The following is a 20,978-nucleotide window of genomic DNA, read 5'->3' as shown; positions in this document are numbered from 1 at the left end:
CAACGTATTTCACTTAGACCAACAATACTCCAGTTGGTCTTCCCAATTTCTTCTTCAGTCTCTTCTAGTCTGTCATTACCCAGCAATGAGCGACAGTTATAGGTACAGACATTGAATATTTGAGGTTTCTTTGTAATAGATATTTGTTTCTGAGGCATCAAAGCTGCTCCCAACCCGAGATCCGATTCTGGGAATATTTTACCTTCGGAGAATTTATTAACCTTAATGTCATTCGTTATTTGACTTAAAGGGTGTGAAGCTTAATCACCACGCCTGCTTCAATGACGGATTGGTGATCCTTCCGCACTGATCAGCTCATCGATCCAGTTTCCCGCTGGGGTTGGGTACCCTAACCTTCCACTGGGTTGCTCGGCTTAACAGGGGCACCTCTTGTAGGTTATGTGCTTGGAGTTGTAGTGAGAGAGGCTAGAGAAATCAGGCTTGCAGAGTCCTTATGTTATTGTTGCTAGATGGATTGCAACGACGCATTTCACTCCCATTTGTCAGAGTCAAAAAGACTCTTCACAGGTCAATTCCCAGGACAAACATTATGCAATGTTAAATACATTTTACTCTCTTCTTCTTCTTCTTCTTCTTTTAAGACCACATAGGATCACTTTAGTCAGTCCGTCATTCAGGTCTCTTTGAAGGGATTGTTCGGGCTTTGCGGTCCTCCCAGTACTTCTTCAGACGCTCCGATCTTCGTGCCCTTTCCTCAGTTGAAAATGTGCGTGTTGTTGGTTTGTTTTGTGTAAGGGTAAAGCGGAGGTTTGTATTCTTGAGTTTTGTATTCAATTTTATCTTATTTTTGGTGTCTTCTGTTGTAAGGCCTATTTCCTTCAGATCCTCTCTTACTTCTCTGATCCATTTACATCCTGTTGTGGTAATTTTTGAGACGAGATTGTGTTGTACTAGTTGTTTCAGAAGTCTCGAGTCCTGCATCCTCATGATATATCCAAAGAATCCCAGTCTCCTCTTACGCATAGTATCTGTAATGGGTTCTAGCTCTTTGTACACGACTTTGTTAGGTATTAACCGCCACTGTCCATCTTTCTGATATTTTTTGTTGATACAGGTTCTTCCAATCCTCCTTTCAATTTTCTGAAGTCTGTCAGTCTTTGATTGTTTATTCAGGTAAAAGAGTGTTTCTGCTGCATAGGGTAAACTGTACAGTTATTGGCACTTTAAGGACACTAAGCAATTAAATGAATAATTTTGAACAGAAAATCTGCTGTTGTTTGTTTCATTTATTTTTCTCATATTCTGTACATAATGAATATTGATTATAAATATTAAGAAACTAAATATAGAACCTTAACATATTATAAATCGGTTATGAAATATAAGTGAGCAAACAGACAGTACTTGGCACCTAAATTTAGTTGTTGGCACCTTGGTCAGGTACAGTTCTTGGCACCTTTCTTTTCTTTGGTGTGCCTCCTGAGAAAAATAAATAGAAAGAAAGAAAGAACATGAAATAATATATTTCTACCCAATACAAATAATACCCTATATAAAGGGTCTATTCATCTTCAGTTAACCTTAATGAAGTCCGAAAAAATAAATGAAGAATAATTGGATTATCAATCAAGAGACCAATATAGGCCTAAATTTAAATGAAAATCAATTAAGTTATAGCAGACACAGTTATTAGCCTAATTCGTTCATTCTAAAACAGTTGCCTCTTGGCTTGTTCATAGAGTTCATCATCAGAGCTAACACATAACTCACTAGTCGAACATGATTTGCAAAGGTACACATTAGGATCATTTTGTTCGTCGGAATATTCATGCTGATCAGCAGTTACGCAAGTCCTGTGGAACATTTCCCCACATAAAAAACATTCCAAATAATTATTCGGTTGGGCAACAACTGATTTGCAAACATGACAAGAAACTTTTAGGCTCTTGGCACTGTTCATAGGAACAGCACATCCTGTTGAAGTGGTTGGAACGGATTGCAATGTAAGAGGTTCAGAAGTCTGGGACATTTTTTAATTTATTTCTTGTCTGTTCATGCTGACACTCCTCCTCTTCTCTGCTCCCTTCACTGCTTTCTTTTCAATTTTCTCCTTTTCTTTTAGTGTTTTCTTTTCAAGCCTTATCCTCTTTCGATTTTGCTTTTCATTCTCCTCTGCTTGTTTTTTGTCTTTTTTGTTTTGACTCAAAAGTTTCCAGTCTCTGCACGTGATGACAAATGGCATTCTCTCAGTCGATTTTACCCCTTTTCTTTTCGGTGATTCAGGCCAGTGAAGCACATCTGCCAACGGAGAAATGTTATCATGGGCTATTGAAGGCGTAGGCTTGGCTGGAGTGGTTATCAGAATAATTTCACCAGTACCGTCAGGGACATCATCCACAACAGGACACACCGCATCAATGAGCACATTCTCTTCAGTCATTTCCTCTCTATCAGTTACTTCTGAATTTCTGGTGGTACCGGTACAGAATGTTTTGTATATTTCAAATAGTTTTCTCATTGGCTCACTTTCCTTCGCAATTGCTCCCTCATCCATGTCATTGAAAACTTGAAGCATTTCAGGTCCAACAATGTCTTTAAATTTTGACCACTCAAGAGAAGCTGGTTGACTGATTTCTTCATGCTCCTGACTCAACTGCCCAGATGAACTCGTGTCCTTTCCAAGGCATTTGGTGTAGTCAACCGCATTTGGGTCCCAGGGATAAATGCCACATGCTTTGAAGCCACTGATCAGTGTTTCCTTCTTAACGTGTTTGTCTATTACACTTTTCAACAAAGGAGCAAAGTTCTCTTTAGTTATGACATCTGTTGGATGATCTCTTCGCCACTGTTGAACTCCTTGCTTCCAACCATCTTTCAGTGGTTTGAAAGCGGCAACATCTGCGGGCTGCAAAATTCTGGTGGCATTTGGGTACAGGGACACAAGAACAATCTGCAGTTCAGTACATAGCTCACTTAACTGGCATGTTAGATGGCTCTTGTGGCCATCTACGAACAATATCACTGGTCTCTGAATGTTGTGTTTGGTCAAGTAAGGTGAAAATATGTTGGCGATGTACTCATAGAATAGTTCTGCTTTCATCCATCCATTATCACTACGACCTATCCCCCACTCGGGATCAGGAATTGAGTTCTGAATCTCTGCACGAATCCGTTGGTTCGGGTAAATTATCATGGGTGGCACTATGCACCCTGAGGCTGAAAATGTGAACATCACTGTGATGCTAGCTTTTGCCAGCCCTCTGTCTATTTCATACACGTTCTTTACCGCCTTTTCTGCAAGTACTTTTCCATTATTGGGGCATAACAGGAAATTAGTTTCATCCCCATTAAAGACACGTGTGGGATCCTGTAAAATTTGAAAACTACCTTCCTCAGTAAGGCAAATTTCGATAGAAGAAAACCATTTCCTCACATCACTTTCACTCAGGCAACTGCTCGCTGCAGTGATTGCCTCGCATGTTCGCAGCCGTATTTGTGGGTGGCGCTTTAGAAATGCTTTATACCAGCCATCACCAGGCATATTATCTTTAAAAGGATTAGGTCTGTCACTGAGACGTATAAATTCATGGACACTCACTTTAATATCGCCTTTCCTTCTCGGGAATCCTTTCTTACTGCACTCCAGTAACCATTTCACAAGCAAAGACTCTTCATCATGAGTAAGAATAGGTGCTGGTCCTCGTTCTGTCTTTTGAAAGCGGTCACTCAAACGAAACTGCAATGTCGCCCTAGGGATCCCGTGTTTTCTAGCAGCGGCCTTTTTCGAAACACCATTTTTGACGTCCAATACGGCGGCTTCTAATGCAGCCTGAGTATAGCGAGAGCTTTTCACCCCCTTTCTACTTGTCTTCTTCCTCTTCTTTTCGCCTTTCCCCTTATTAGGAGAAGTGTTCACTGGAACCATATCAACAAATCCTGGAAAGAACATATTCATTAGCTCAGAATAATGGAGCCAGAGTGCAATTATGCAAGAAGATAATTACTATTTGGTAGGCTAATTTAATAGAAAAAATCCTAGATTGACTATGAAATAATTAGAAAGTCAAACATTAGTCCTGACAATGTTCATTCCTCAACCAGTAATGATTTTTAAGCCTGTGCCAACCACTGTATGAAGCTGCCCCGTTCTGATATTGGCACCCGTGCCAACTACTGTTAGAAACTGTTTTATAATTCAAACATGTAGAACAATATTCTTTCCCACTTGAAACGCATTGATCAAGACCTTAAACATGGAACAAGACTGTGAAACCCAAAATCGCAGTTATTGGCACAGGGTGCCAAGTACTGCATTTCATCATTATTTTTAATACAGTAATTGGCACCCCCATTACACGGAATAATTTTAGGTTAGAGTGCTTCATAAACACGGAACAAGTACATTAAGCCGTATTCAACATGTTTTCACACTTACCCTTAAAATATAGTTTGTATACTGAGCTCCGGGCATCGAAGTTTGGAACTAGTAACCTTAACAAAACTGTAAGTTATCAACAAAATAACAGCAGTGATGAACAACACCAACTTGTTCCAACATCCACTTCAAAACTGTTCACCTGGTGGCAGTAAGGTGAAGTATAGAGGCCAAGGAGTAATGAAATGGAAAGATAAAACACTCTGTGGCAATGTTATTGTTGTAAAAATACTATTATATATTCAAATAAATGCAAGGAGTGCCAATAACTGTCAGAGTGCCAATGACTGTACAGTTTACCCTATGTAGCTTCCGGTTTTATAACTGTGTTGTAGTGTTTTATTTTTGTATTTATTGATAGACATTTCTTTTTGTAGATATCCCATGTTAATTTTTGTGCTTTAGCTAATCTATTTGTTCTTACTTGGATTGAGATTTTTTCATTTAAGTTATGTGTTATTACTTCTCCAAGATATTTAAACTGAGTTACTATTTTGATTTTATTACCATTTATGGTGACTTCTTTTAGCTGTGTTGGTTTTTGGGGCATAATTTCTGTTTTTTCAAATGATATTTTGAGGCCAATTTTATTTGCAATGTTTTGAAGTTCTGATATCTGGGTTTTTGCTTCTTTTATGTCCACTGTTAGTAATGCTAAATCGTCAGCAAAACCCAGGCAATTTGTTTTGATTTTTCGGCCAATCTTTATTTTGGGGGGACATTTTCTAAACCATTCCCTCATTACCATTTCTAGAGCACAGTTAAATAATAGTGGTGAGAGCCCATCTCCCTGCCGTAGTCCAGTTTTAATTTCAAATGTCTCTGATGTTTCACCGCTAAACTTCACTTTTGACTTGGTATTGGTGAGAGTCAATTTTATCATGTTTATTAATTTGGGGTGTAGTCCAAGGTGTCTTAAAATTTTAAACAGAGATTCTCTATGGATGCAATCATAAGCTTTCTTGAAATCTACAAATGTTATCACCATATCTCTGTTTCTTCTCCTGTTATAGTCCATTATCAACTTAAGACTCATGATCTGATCAGGACAGCTCCTCCAGGGTCTGAAACCTCCTTGATATTCTCCTAGTTCTTTCTCAAGTTGTAAACTTATCCTATTAAGGATGATTATTGAAAATATTTTGTATGTTATGTCTAGGAGAGAGATTCCCCTGTAGTTATTAGGGTCGGTTTTGTCCCCTTTTTTGTGCAGAGGATGAATGAGGGCTGTTGTCCAGTGTTCTGGTAGTTCTTCTTTAATCCAGATAGAGACAAGTTGTTGATGGAGGGCAACTTTTGCTGAGGTTCCTGCATATTTCCAGATTTCCGCAAAGGTCTGATCTTCTCCTGGTGCTTTGTAGTTTTTAAATTTATTCAGAGCTTGGTAGACTTCCTTTATTGTGGGGGGATTGATGTTTTCTGGTGATGTTTTTATCGGGGTGTTAGTGTCCAAATGAAGGAGTTCTGTAGGTTCCTCACAATTTAAAAGCTTGTTGAAATGTTTAGCCAGAATTTCTGCATTATCTTTATTGTTATGGGCCAGCTTACCATCTTCATCCTTCATCAGTAGGGTCGGGGGTTCATATTTTTGGAGCTGCTTTCTGAAGGTTTTGTAGTAGTCCCTTGATTTAGTTTTACTGAACTGTTCTTCAATTAACTGCAGGGTGTCCTTATGATGTTGTCTTTTTATTCTTCTTAAGACTTGGGTAGTTTCTTTTCTCTGTTTTACTAGCTTTTGATAGGATATTTCTGTCTTTTGGGACTGATGTAATAGCCATGCCTGATGTCTTTTCTCCACTGTTTCATCACATTCACTGTTCCACCATTGGTGTTTTTTACGTGGTTTAATTGGAGCTAGGTCTTCTGCAATTTGTTTAAGGTTGTGTACTAAGTCTTCAAGTTTGTCTGTGATTTTTATTTTTTCAGTTGCTTTCTGGTAATTTTTGTTGTTGATTAGCTGGGTAGGATCTATTTTTCTTTTAGTTTTAAGGGCTTGCTTTTGTTGTCTCCTCTGGGGAGTGAGTTTAATTTTAATTTTAACTACATAGTGATCTGAACCTGTGTCTATTCCTTGGAGGACTTTGACGTTATAGATCTCTTTGTGGTGGTATTTGTCCATGCAGACGTGGTCCAGTTGCCATTCTCCTTTAGTGTAGTCAGGGTGTTTCCATGTTTTGAGTTTTTGAGGTTTCCTCTTAAAACATGTAGATTTTGAGATTAAATTATGGTTTCTACACAGGTCAACTAGTCTCTCTCCATTTTTATTTGTTTTCTTGTGTGCTGGCCATTTTCCGATGATGTCACGGTATTTTCTTTCTCTGCCTAGTTGAGCGTTGAAGTCGCCTATTAATAATTTTATATGGTGTTTGGGGATGTTATCTATGGTCTGGTCCAATAGGTCCCAAAATTCTCCTGTTTCCTCCTGGTCTTTTGAAGAGTTGTTTTTATCATTAGTGGGAGCATGGGCATTTATTATAGTATTTTGCCTTTGCTGGCGGGACCTAGTGTTTACAGTGCACTATGTCTTCTGGTATGGGCTAGAGCAATCTTGTTACTTTCATTGATCTGTCTCAGCTTTATCCTTGGCTTTGACAAAATGAAAGTGACTGAGGTATGAGTGATGCTAGTAATGCCATTCCTTCTGCAGCCAGTCCCTGCTATGAATGGTGTGAAAATATTGCTCATAGGGTCGGTTGGTGCATGCATTTCAGTTTGCTTGGCAGACTGATATGTAATAGCAACTTCTGGCTCAGTGAGGAAAGCAACGGGAAACTACCTCATTCCTCATTTCCTTAGTACGCCTCTTCAGTGATGCCTAGGCCATCTATGACAGCTGATGGCGGAGCTGTTGAGGATCCAACCAGCCTTAGGGCTGAGGACTAAACATACATACACAGATTTTATTAGATGCCTTTAAGGTGAGCGTTGAGAGTCGTGGAGACTGTGATCTGAATTCTTGAACTGAGTTTATTATTTTAAGGCTGACCAAAAATCCTGTTCCAAATTGTGGGACATTCTTCATCACTCTCTTCCCGGGTATACCTTTATAAAGTCTGTACCCTTGAGATTCCAAGGCATCCTGGTCAGTGTTTCTAATTTCCTGTAATCCCATCATTTTAAGAGAAAATATGTAATGAAATATTGGTGTCCATTCGAAGAAGGCAGCGATCAAGATTCTTAGAATTGTTTAAATGTAGCCTACCTACTATCACTGAAGTATACTGAAATATGTCCACAGCGCTATACAGTATACATTATCGAACAAACTACCGTTGGATGGCCGGGAAATCCATAATTCCATTCAAATTTCGCTACTGTACCTACTGACAGGCTTACTACTGACGACATCACAACGAGTCTACTCGTCCCACATAAGTTATACAAATGAAGACTACGGTAGAGGCTGTGCATTGTTCGACGATGGCTGTGTCATTCCTTTACTTAACACTGTGTCATTCGTTTACTTAACACGAATTCCATTCTTCTGTGCCGTAAGTCCACAAACTTAGAAATGACTTTACCTATCATCAAAGTCAGGCATATCGTAAGTGAGGTATTTCACTATAGAAATCATTGCCAGAGCAGGGAGTCGTTCTTCGGTCGTTGTATTGCGTAGAAATGTCTTCATACTAGCCAGTGCCGCACAGTGGGCCAGAATGGTATTCTAACGGGACAAAATTTCTTAGCATGAAAAGTTTGTACAGTTACTGTGATGGTTTAATATTGTACGGTGTGAATAAACACGGCAAGATAACATAAAAGTCACTCAAAAGAACAAAAGAGACGGAAAATCGACCAATTATCCTGAGCACAGTAGTCAGCCATAACAAATGTTACTTTTTAGAAGCAACCAAACTTACTTACTTGAAATTGTGGTAGACGTCTGTGACACTAGTCATTTGTAGAATGATCAACTACCTCATCACTGTTCTGGTCATCATAACATTTATCATCACCAAGCATGTCATCTTCCTCCTCTGATGCGGCCGTGGTTACTCTTGGTTCATTCAGCAAACAATGGAAGTCCAATGTTAATGAACCCTTCTTCTTGCTCCTTGATACTGCAGTTAGCTGATAAATTACGGGGTCAGAACTTACTAGTAAAAGGTTAAAAATATTCAGTATGGTAGACCTTCGCAAGAACTTTCCCACATGGCTCCCCTTGTACTTTCATGCTTCTAGAGCTTCTTCTGATAGCATTCCAATCGCCAAGATAGCAGCTTGTATTACTCTTGCTTTATGAATTAGAATTTTATGGTCAGAAGGAGTCATGTAAAACCATAATAATTTCATGTGGCTATTTCTAGCCAAGTGCAGTCCTTGTAAGGCAGACCCTCCGATGAGGGTGGGCGGCATCTGCCATCTGTAGGGAACTGCGAGTTATTGTGGTGGAGGATAGTGTTAAGTGTGGTGTGTGAGTTGCAGGGATGTTGGGGACAGCACAAACACCCAGCCCCCGGGCCACTGGAATTAACCAATGAAGATTAAAATCCCCGACCCGGCCGGGAATCGAACCCGGGACCCTCTGAACCGAAGGCTAGTACGCTGACGATTCAGCCAACGAGTCGGTCATGTAAAACCATGAATACATATCTAAACATAATTTTGCGGTTTCCATAGCATATTTGTTGAAAGCTTATAGATTTACTTCGTAGCCACTTGATATGGTCTGTAATAATTTAAAAAACGTTTGATAAGTTCTTCACTGATACCTGTAATTTCATCCAATAACGCATAGTTCCCAATGGCAAGCCGGCGTTGCTGTCGTTTGAAGTGCCACTGCCTCCTGCCTCAGACTGCAATCTGATCAATTATCAGTTCCATTTTGGATCAAAATCCCTGTTGAATTATGCACTTTTTCTCTACAACTATTGATTTTTCTTCAGTTTTCCTTGCCTGCTACTTTCTAATATCACTCCTGTATGCAATGTGTGAAATGTACTTAAACAATCAGATACAGGCATGCAAAGGAGAAATTCCAAAAGAATACTTCATAATGTTAACGCTACTGCAGTCCAATAAATTCATTTCATTGTTTATGGATTAATGAAGTATAATTATGTCACTATGGAGTTGGAAAAACTATCTGTACCACTGAACGCATCTGACAACTTCCGCTTATATTCACAAAGTCTACTGCTACCATCACAGCCCCGTTTGTAAATCACGCAGTCTGATTGAGGTATATAATTAATGCTTGTAAACATTTATTGTACAGATACAAGTAGTATAACTATGAGATCTAGCAGTGACTGTAAACCAGGGGCGTAGCCAAGGGGGTTAGGGGGTTAGAACCCCCGCCCCCATGGTATTTTTACAAAAGAAAATGAACTGAAACTGACAATAAACAAGCAAAATTCGACTTAATGGGTTGGCTCTTTTGAAATTCACAGTGACATACTTGTAAAACTAACAGATCTCTTGGATCTTCTCTTCTAAGAAGCCTTGAAAGTGGGATTTTAGATTGTAATCTGAACATACCATTCACTGTAAAACTGTTGACCATGATCTTATTGTTCTTGTTCTGTATTTTAATGTAAGATTTTTTTAGTGTACTGCAATCTGAATATCAACATAATTCACTTATATCAGTGTCCTTATAATAACACTTACGCATGCGCGCACCACACACACACTCCCCCCCACACACACACACACACCTGTTGATCCTAACTATGCTACTGCTGTAAACCTACTTCGGATGAAAAATCCGTGATTTTGAGGTTTTCCTTCGATGGATAACATCTAAACTTCACTTCCCTAACTGTGTTGTACGGTGAATATATGTCACTATGCCTCTTAAGTATATTGTTATACTGAAATTTAAATAAATTATTTTCTACCAGAAATTATAAAGCCTCTTCTGGACAATAAGAGAGGGTTGGATCATTTCTTCCAAATACTTAAACTTTTCTACTCTTCTAATCTTTCCGCACTTTGCGTCCATGCTTATCGGTACTCCATGAACTTCGTCTTTTCACAGGAAACTTTGAGGCCTGTTTTCTTCGCAATGTCATGAAGAAGCTCCAGCATCTTTTGGGCATCCTCTCTGTTTTGAGTTAAGAAAGCAACACCATCAGCAAAAGCCAGAGACAGTGAACGATATGATGAAGATAGTCGTGGACTTTTCCCTTTCTGCAATAATGGTACCAAGTTTAAATGATGGAGGATGCACTCTTTGGAACCATATCATGTTCATCAGCTTAAGTAGTTTCTTATGCCCAGCACTGGACATGTCCAATAACATTGGGTAGTGGATGTTATCCCGGCCTGGGGCAGTATTATTGCTCGTCTTTAAGGTGTTAATAACTTCTTGAAGTTCAAAGGGATAACGTAGTGGATGTAAGTTATCTTCATGACCATTGCGTGGTGTATAGCCTATATGAGCTGAAACAGGTATCATTTGTCTCAGTATGTCTTATTTTATTGGTATCGTACATGAAGATGTAAATTGAGGGCAGTTCTGCGAGTTTTGGAAACGACGAATATTCCGCCACATCGTAGCAGGAGAGATAGAGGAGTTGAGTAAATTATAAGATTGATGCCAACCCTGTCACTCTTTAAGCTTGAATAAGCGGTTTGCTTTCACTTGAGTTTGTTGTACGGTGAGGAATTTAACTTCTGAAGCGTCCTGTTTATACTGACGGAGTTCTGAACATCTGCCATGCAACGCAGCTTGACATTCATTATCCCACCAGGGAGTTGGCGTTTCGTTTGCTGTATGCATATGGTCTGTTTTGTGGAATTGTAAGGTAGGCTGCTCGATTAATGGAGTCACAGAATGTTTTGTAGCCTCTGACAATGTCATTTGTTTCATGATATTCTTCCAGAACGAGACCTATTGCCTCGTTGTAACTTGGCCAGTCAGCCTGTCGAATTTTCCAAGGATATGTTGGGTAGATGGTAATGAGAAGTGGTTGATGAATTGGTCAACGTTAATAATATTAGAAAGTGGTCAGATCCTGGAGTGTCCTGTACAACCTGCCAGGAGTAAGAGATGCAACAGCAACATCAACTGCTGAAGGAGCTTGATTAGGTCGGGAAACTCGGGCAGGGAACCCATCATTCAGTAGCACTAAGATTTCTTCTTGAGCTACACCCATTAGTTGTGTTCAATATGAGTCAGTAGAAGAACTTCTCAAATTCAAGTGGTGTGAATTGAAGTCTCCGAAGAAATACGGGTCCGCATTGAACATGCGAGAAGCATCTTCATGCAGATGAAGAAACTGCTCAACAACCGCAACCTACAACTAAACCTAAGGCTCCATCTGGTCGTGCCTACATCTTTCCCATGTTACTTTATGGGATGGAAGGCTGGACACTTATTCAAGCCCTCTGTAAAAGACTGGAAGCATTCGAAATATGGGTGTACAGACAGATGCTTCACATTTCATGGACAGACAAAATCTAGAATTCCGAAGTGTTGGATCGACTTGGAAAGAAGACTGAAGTCATGCTGACCATTAAAAGGTGGAAGCTGGAATACTTCGGCCATATAATGCGGAATGATAAGTACAGAATCCCGCAGCTTGTTATACAAGGAAGAATAGAAGGACGTAGGAGTCCTGGTAGACCACGAACTCTGTGGATGAACCTCATAGACTGGTATGGGTTGGTCACGATGGCTCTGTTCTGTGTCGCTGCATCCAAATTCAAGATCGCCATGTTGATCGCCAACCTTCGCTAGAAGATGGCACATTAAGAAGAAGATTAGTACAGGCTGTAAAAGTTGGGAAACAAGTCGACGCAGTTCGTGTAGAGTTACCAATTGGTTAGGTGGTCAGTATACGGGAACAATAGTTAACGGTGAACATCTGTAATTAATTGTAGTGGCATATGTTTCCAATCTAGTCCCTCTAAGATCGAGTTACTTGATCATAAATGATGTTCTTCCTGAGGAGAATTCCAACCCCTCCATATCAATCATCACGATCACTTCTTATAAAATTGTAGCCTGGAAGCTGAAAAGGGGTAGTATCCTTCAGCCAGGTCTCACTAACTACACACATTGAAATGGAGTAATCTTGCAGTAGAGTCTGTATGCTAAGTTTATGCGCTCGTATTGAGTGGCAGTCCCATTGTATTCAGTTGAGGTGCGGTATCCATGGTCATTCTGATTCAAAAGTAGTGAAACAACGTCACGTATATGAGAGGGATAAATTTCCGAGGAGGCCGTGTTTTGAAATGTCAAGATAAGTTGGACAATGTTTTCAAGCAATGGAGTTATAGTTAGAGCCTGTGTTGTCATTTGAGGCTGTTGTCTTGGTTGAAATTGTTGTGAGGGGTATATAGGTCCAATGAAGTTGACAGGAAGAACGCTGCCCCCGTTATAGTATGTTTTCCACTGTTTGAGAACTAGAACTCTAGACTTTTGGGTGGAAGGATGTTTAGGTGTAAAACAAGAGGACACCTTAGAGGTGTTGGAAGTGGCACAAGTGCAGGTGAAGAAAGGGGTGGAAATTCTTTGTGGTAAGATTTACTTGCTGGAGGAGTGTTATTTTGCTTCACAGTATTAGCATATGTGCTTGTGGATTCCATTTCGAATGCTTGCTCAATAGTGATATTTAAGTGAGCAATATTATTGTTCCAGGGATTCTGTAGAACGCAAAGGTGAAAGAAGGTATGGGCATGAATGGGTGGGTATAAAACAATCAGGGGATTATTTTAAAACTTTAAAATTAGAGCTATATTTGTTTCCTCTTTTTTTTGGTTTCTTTTCAGATGTCAAAGTTTAACAAAACAATTCGCTAAGCAAAAAACAAGATTCCAGGTACCGGTACAACAACGAGATGTAGAAGTAATATAATAAATGACAAGAGCTCCTTTGCTCCAGGAAATTATGTAGGAGACTACTCTCAAAACATTATACCCTTCCAGCCTTCCAATGGCACTATCCAACCTTTACATTAATAGGAAGAGCATTATTGCTCTATCAATTTACACTTAGAAATCTATTTTCAAAATTTTCCAGGCCTATCATAGGCACAACCTACAGTTTACACAATAGAACAGTATTCACTATCTTAAATGCTCAACAGTCTAACATCCTTACATGAAAAGAATAAAATAGAGTTTAACAGGGGTATTGAGTACCCTTTCTACCAGGCCTTTGTGAAAAACAACAGGTTAAAGTTACTGGCCCAGAAATCAAACTGGTGAGGAGGCGGACACTTGCGCTCCTTGAAAATTGAAATGAAAAGCTTAAAACCCAATTTGGGCTTATGGCCCGAAGTTACAGAGGCTACTGAGGTGACTAGATGGAGAAAAATATGTAACTTACAGAGATTACAAAATGAAAAATTTACAGAATCATAATTCCCTCAAAATCAAGTTGAGAGCAAACATGAGAGGGAAGCTCACTCTCTATTCCTTGGTTTTGGTTAAGTTTGAAATTACGTTTAGATTTTGAAATTTGCATTTTATAAAATAAAGTTACATTACTTTCCCTCAAGCTAGCTTTCAAAGTCTATCACATAGTTCAGTAGGAACTCATATTACCTTGATGTGGTGAACCTCTCAAAGATGGACGAGGTGCATCTGCCTCCTTTGCAAACACACACATTAGACTGGAGCAATAAATAAGACAACCTGGTCAGAAAATGTGCCTGCTTTTATACCCAAGGGGAAGGTTCCAGAAAACTCTGGGCTAAGGCTCGACACACCCTCAATTCTTATTGGATAAATAAATACCAGAAACATTTTATTGGCTGCAAAATAAATGTACAAAATTTTCTATTTGCCAACATCTTAAGTTGGCGGGAAGAGGTAGAAGTGTTGTAAACTTTAACACACCGAAAACAAAGAATAAACAATTCAGTTTAAGTAAACCTTAGTATACAAAATTACTCTACAATTGTAATAGTTCATCTTCACACCAGAGGGCATAACGTTAGTTTACAGTAGCGACATCTGTTGAGAAATGTCCAAACTTCTTGCTCTAGTTGTTGCAAGTTTTATATTTTAGATGGCTTTCTCCAAGGCGCTTCATTTAAATGTACGGGGCGGGTGTACATCCTGGACAATTATATTTAATCCTACGCTGCCGTTCGTATTCTGGACAGGATCGGTCATCTGTATGATGGGGGCCAGAGCAGTAAATACATCTAAGCGGATCTGGAGTAAGGCAATCTGCAGTGACGTGACTGTCGCTGCAGCATGCACAGCATGGTTTGCTATGACACTGTTTATTTACGCGGCCGTATTTAATAGTATGGTAGCAAAGGGTTACGTTCTGGACATACGGCTCTACACCACATCGAGTGTTAAATATATACACATAAAGAGATAACGTGCCACCTTCAAATACAACACACAACAGTTGCCGAGGCACTGGTACAGTCTGTCCATCTTGCACAAGTTTACGGTGAAAGCGATGTACTTCTAATATTTTCTTATTTGACTGAATTCCTGAAAGTAATTCTTCCTCCGAGAAGGACGTATCTACTGCACAAATTAGACTTGTCTTCACCGTTAGGTGCCTTGGTATGTAAAGACTGAGTGAGGGGAATTGTAACTGAGCAAGCCTGTTTGCACAGATAGCAAAAGAAAGTTCTATTTCAACTCTATTGCGCCCATCTGTAGTAATGTTCATTATAGCAGTATGCATGCCTGGTATTAAGGCTCTAATACACTTTCCCAAGGACATTGAATGTAACCGGCCGATATGTTTAGTTGCCATACAGCCTCATGCGAGGCATACACAATGAATGAATTTTCATCATCTAACGTATAGAAGTATGACTCAGGCTGAGGGCTGTTTCGTACCTGTTGACTTGGAGTGAACTGGCCATGCCTCAAGTCTCAAACAGAATTCGGGTGTGCCATTTCTGTTGAGGATTTTAGCCCTCCAACCATGTAGTGGTCTTGGGTGCTATTTTATGACATGTTTATCTGGAGCTGTATTGATGTGAGGTGAGGAGACCTGTTGAAATGGAATCGGAACTGGTCAGAATGTGACTAGCGCCCTTTTAGGAGCGACTAATTTAGAATTATCTTGGGACACTTATAGCGGAGGACAAGGGTGCCATAATTGCCCAAAGTAGTGATGAGGGGATTGGGCTTACGGATTTGTCCAGAATAGAATTTCTGGGACGTCTTCATTATTCTGGTTCTAATCTCATCAATCTTTAGGGATGGATTCTGTTCAAACCAGTGTGCACCTGAGATGAGACGCAGCACACGGTTTTGGATGCGCTGCACCTTATCCATGTGTGTTTTGGCTGCCATTCCCCAGAGCGGATTAGCATACTCTAGTATTAGTCGAAGGGATGGCTTGTACAGCGTGAGCCTGTTTTCTATATTAAGGCCTTGATCGGCTTTCATAAGGGAGATAAGCGACCATTCGTTTGGGCTGAAATCAAATTAATATGATCTTTGAAAGTAAGTCCTCCATCTAGGATAACACCTAAGCATTTAGTTGCATTTCTCCACCGGATCACTTCGCCAAAAGAGACCAGTGGGAGAGGGTTAGTCCTGGTACGTTTTGAAAATAGAGTTGCATTGTTTTTGTTAACATTAATTTTGATTCTCCACTTTCGAAGCCACGGTTTCTTACCACGTATCAATATAACACATATCAGCCATAGAACAATCTCGAAGATTGCCTCATATAACTAAATCAGCATGATACAGAAGCACAGGAACCACAAGGAGGATTGAAGAATGAAATCCACACAACATGAACTCAAATTTTAATAAGCGTAAATTTCCTGAACTTTTGGATGGGACACTTCAGTTGTTCTTGTCATTCGCCATTTCATATCTGTGTGAAAAGGGAAAGCAAGTACTGAAACAGATTTGATGTAAACTCATTTTAATCGTACCTACTTCAACCCAATCTAGACCAGCTTATGAAAAAAATGCCAGACCTAACTGCCATGTTAGTTCAGAGTACCTGTTTTCTGGAGAAACAGGGAAAGCACAGGGGAATAAAAATGCTGAAAATATACAGGGGAGACACAGGGAAAACAGAATTACACCATATTTCCTTGACACAGCATAAGCCCAAAAGCCTATATCATGTCCACAAGGAAATCGTACATCATGTCAAAATGAAGCTTTCTGTCCAAGATTGGACCGAGCAGAATGATGAGCGAGACTGATATATAGAATAATACCGCACTGAAAGTCCGTTTTGTCAATACAATGAAAAGTTATTTAGTCTGTATCAATAAAATGCTCTTAACTTCTTAATGTTCCTTGTATCCATGTAATTTACATAACACAGAGGTGCTAATTATTATGGATTGCCAATAATTATTATGGGTTTTGCTTCACTACTAAATTCTCAAAGAAAGGAATGTGTCAATGGGACTTCTTTCTATGCACAATAGTTGACTAGCATACGTATTCGAACATCACTTCCATTTGCTACAGGACTTGGGATCTTATTCCTGAGTTTCAGAACACTAACCCATATGTTTTTGTTTGGAAACTGGCATGCTTACTCATGCCAATTTCGAGAATATGGTCCCTGATGAACACAGGCATTAGGTTGGAGAGAGAGATTGACTGATGGCTTGGTGTGATTAATGTAGTTAATTTTTATTGGTTGTAGTGTTTCTGAGATTACTGCTAACCCACTTCAGTGATTGACACTTTGTGATAAGGTGTAGCTTGTTAGACTTATGATATATTTATTTCAAGTTCTTTTGAACATACATATATGCCACTGTAAGTATTCATGCAAAACATGTTTCAAGATGATGATTCCAGAGTATGGTAAACATACTCGAGCATCACTTGTAAGTACCATATCCCATTAAATTTAATGCAGGGAAAACTGTAATATGCCAAGGGAAATCACAGGAAAAAACATTTAAAATAGATTTAGGTTACTAGCGGGCGCCCTGTAGTTATGTGAGTGCCAAATGTTGTAACCGAATTTCAGCGTATGTCTAATTAGAATTGTTCCAGAGATTTCCATGGAGCAAAGGGGGAAAGAAGCAAATCAATATAAATGGCCTATTATTGGACATTATAACACAAGAGAGAAAGGACTCTCAATTCAAACCAGACTAAGAGTCAAGATTAGAGCAACAGATCTCATAACATACAATCTTAAAGTGATTTAATGCGGCACTAGCCTTTACAAATTAAGTTCCATAGCAAAGGAAATATAGCACTTATATTTACACTATTCTAGAGAAGAAAGAGGGGAATCAAACCCTCAAATTTAACTCTTTTGCTGCATTATTTTTACAGATTTCATATTTTCCAAATGAACTGAAACTTTTTTTTTTTAAAAGGTTAGTGACATTCAGTACCATTGCACCATTTTTAACTCAACTTTGGCAAACTAGCAGTGACATTTGACCTTGAAACACACATTATTGTGATACATCTCCGAACATGGAACTGGACACATAGCAGGCTGTTCTGGGCAATTCTTACAAAGAAATACCGTCTGTTTTCTCTTGCACAGTCCCTTTCCTTTCTTTGAACATTTTGCTGGTAATATGGAACAAACAACGCAATTAGTTTTGTGACCCTTGTCCTGCTGCTCCCCAAGAAAATGCCTCTCCATCAGGCGCGCTTGAGGTATGTAATCAGAAGATCTTCCTCGTTTTGCCGGCGGACTGCGCTGATGCTCTCATAGAAGTCCCAATATGACAGAATTTCTGAAGTCAGGAGCACTAATTGCCCTTTTTTGAAGCTTATTGTACAATATTCCTCAATTCATTAGTGCAATTTCAATGTCATCATTAATATCCCGCTAGTCCGATACAAAATGAAGATCTTTCTTGTTGGAACTTTCTTCCAAACAATCACTATCTACATCATCCATCACTTGTTTCATTGTCCAAATTTACTGAACAGTCTGATTCAGAATCGGCCACTAAAAGATTGAAGATTTCTTCAGTCATTACTAGAGCTGGGATTTCTAAGTAATTACACATTTTTTTCCCTTGCTATTTAGGTGCTGGGAAAGGTCATATGTTCACAAAACACTATGTTAGGGTTATTATTACTGAATTTCATTTTATATATATTTTTTTATTTGTGGGTTTTTTACATATTCTTAGTGATATTACATAAAATTACATATTTTAGCATTTTCCTCTTTTCATATGACATAAATTGCTGAATGGAAGTTTCACACTTAATGTGGGGCTGTTGTAGATCCTCTCAACAGGGGGATTAAGGTAATTATTAGTGACAGGTATTTGAGAGGATGATAGGTGCAGGTAGAGACCCTTGCAAAGTAGGTTTTTCTAAAGGTTCCAATTAGCTGCAGAAAAACTGTTACTTTACATGTGCCCATCTTAAATTTTTCATCCCTTTTAGAGTTAATTGCTTTACAAGTAGCCACTTTCATGTTGGAGTTTCCAGGAATATTTTTCTAAACACATTTCTGTGACCTCTTTGTTATGTACTTAGGAATTTCCAAATCTATTCTTAGAGCTGTCTTCCTTTGAAATGTCTCACTCAGGTTTTAGTTTCTTTTGAACAGCTGAAGAACAAAGTTCATGAACAACAGTTTCCTCTAGAGTCAATATGGCACCATTTGTGTCCTTGCTGGCTTCAAAGTTAAACTCATGGATTGCAGTTGACGAGTTCTTTGCAACTGATGGCAAGGTAGTGATTTGCCAAGCATGCAACAAACATATCACATGTTCCATGAAATCCCAGCTTGAGCTCCATGCATAGTGCTCTGCATAGAAAAAAACCAACAGTTAGGTCTACAAAAGAAACAAATCCTTTTAACACAGATGCAGCCTTCACCTTCAAGTAACCCTTTTTATAAAGACTTATGAAGTGCAATGATTGCAGCCAATATTCCATGGTATAAACTTGAAGTGCCTGAATTCACATCTTTTCTGGAAAAATACTGCAAGTAACATGTTCCTAACCAATCAACGCTACGCAAGACTTATCTTCAAGTCTGCTACGACAAGGTAATGCACAACACAAGACAGCATATAGGAAATTCTTTCATATGGATTGCTGTTGATGAAACAACAGATGCTAAGAGTAGATTTATTGCAAATCTTGTGGTGGGGAAGCTACAACCTGACAGCACCTCAAAACTGTGTTTGATCTAGTGTAAAGAGCTAGACTATACAAATCACTCAACTATTGTGAGATTTGTGAATGATGGATTAAGAGCTCTGTGGCTGACTGAGATGAAAGAGGAAAAGGTATTAGTGATGTATTCTGATGCTGCAGCATATATGCTTAAGCCTGCAACTACTTTGAAGATGTTTTATCCCAATATGTTCCATTTCACATGCTCATGGACCGCAATGTGTTGCTGAAGATATTAGAGCTAAGTTTCCACAAATGAATAGATTAATTTCAGCAACAAAAAAGGTTTTTTCTAAAAGCTCCACAACGGGTGCTATCTTACAAACAGCAATTGCCAGAGATACCACTGCCAGTGGAACCAGTGTTAACGAGGTGGGAGACATGGATAGAAGCAGTTAACTTCTATAGTGAGCATCTAGATGCTATAAAGACTGTGGTAGATTCTTTTGATCCAAAAAATGCTGGATCTATTAGTGAAACACAAATTGCATTTAGTGACTCCAAAGTGGTCTCCTCAATCACCTACATCAGGGGCAAATTCTGCAGGCTTCTAGAAAGCATCAAACGTCTAGAAACATCAGGACTGCTTCTGCAAGATTCTATTGCCATCATAGAGGATGCTATTGAAAAACTAAGTGCTGTGCATGGGGAAACTCTTGCAAGTTTATTGAGTAAACTGCAAAAAGAGCTGAAGAGAAATGCTGGTTATTCAACATTTCACAGTGTGTGCCGAATTCTAAATGGAGATGATGTTGATCCTCCCGAGGACATTTCTCCAGCAAAAATTCCTCTCCTAAAATTTGCCCCAGTTACATCATGTAATGTTGAAAGATCTTTCTCTGCATATAAGAACATCCTAAGTGATAAATGCCTTTCCATGGCCCCAGAGAACAACGAAAAATACTTAATCGTTTGCTGTGCTGCAAAATTTAAGGAATAAACATGCTTTGAGTGTTGAAAATAAAAAGTTTCTATTGAATATGTGTGTGATGTATTCATATAATATGACTCCAAAGAACATTGAAAAGTACTTCATTGTTAATTGTGCTACAAAATGTAATATAAAGAATGTTTAGTGTGTTGTAACTGACAAAATGGTAAGTTTATATTAATTACATGATATTACATATCTTGCCCATTCTACATATTCTGCTAAATATTTTGGTGCTTTTTGTTACATATTTATGTACATATTATGCCACTTGATACTACATAAAAATCCCAGCTGTAGTCATTACTAATGTTCTGCGCACTCATAGCTAATGAGTGAAGCCTGCTATCTGCCAGACAGCTGACAGGAATGTTGGCGGGTGGGTGGGTGAAAGATAACAAATAAACACAGGTCGAGTATTGGAGGCAATGTTTTCAAACAATGCTTAGTACATAGTCAATACATGACTATATATGTTTGTATTATTAAATTCACCTTTATTAAAGAAGCGGGTGGAAACCATAGCAGGAAAGTACCAAGTAGACAAAAGTCAATTACTGCAGCGAATGCTATAGGGAATTAAGTCGACAAAAGGACTTCCGCAGCAAAAGAGTTAAAATTATA

The 20,978-nt window shown here is 39.0% G+C and overlaps 1 protein-coding gene across 1 annotated transcript; it reads right to left on the bottom strand.

Moving 5' to 3' along the window:
- Window positions 1–1,242: 1,242 nt before the first annotated feature.
- LOC136874731 (uncharacterized) lies at window positions 1,243–4,527 on the bottom strand. Its single transcript, XM_067148397.2, has 2 exons — window positions 4,397–4,527; window positions 1,243–3,897 (listed from the first exon to the last, which is right to left on the bottom strand). Exon 2 carries the CDS (start codon window positions 3,884–3,886, stop codon window positions 1,994–1,996), a length of 1,893 nt encoding a protein of 630 aa, XP_067004498.2. The 5' UTR covers window positions 3,887–3,897; window positions 4,397–4,527; the 3' UTR covers window positions 1,243–1,993.
- Between the last annotated feature and the right edge of the window lie 16,451 nt (window positions 4,528–20,978).

This window comes from Anabrus simplex, chromosome 5, assembly GCF_040414725.1.
Source record: "Anabrus simplex isolate iqAnaSimp1 chromosome 5, ASM4041472v1, whole genome shotgun sequence".
In the NCBI taxonomy this organism is placed as follows: Eukaryota; Metazoa; Arthropoda; class Insecta; order Orthoptera; family Tettigoniidae; genus Anabrus; species Anabrus simplex.
This window is presented reverse-complemented; position numbering and strand designations above follow the sequence as displayed.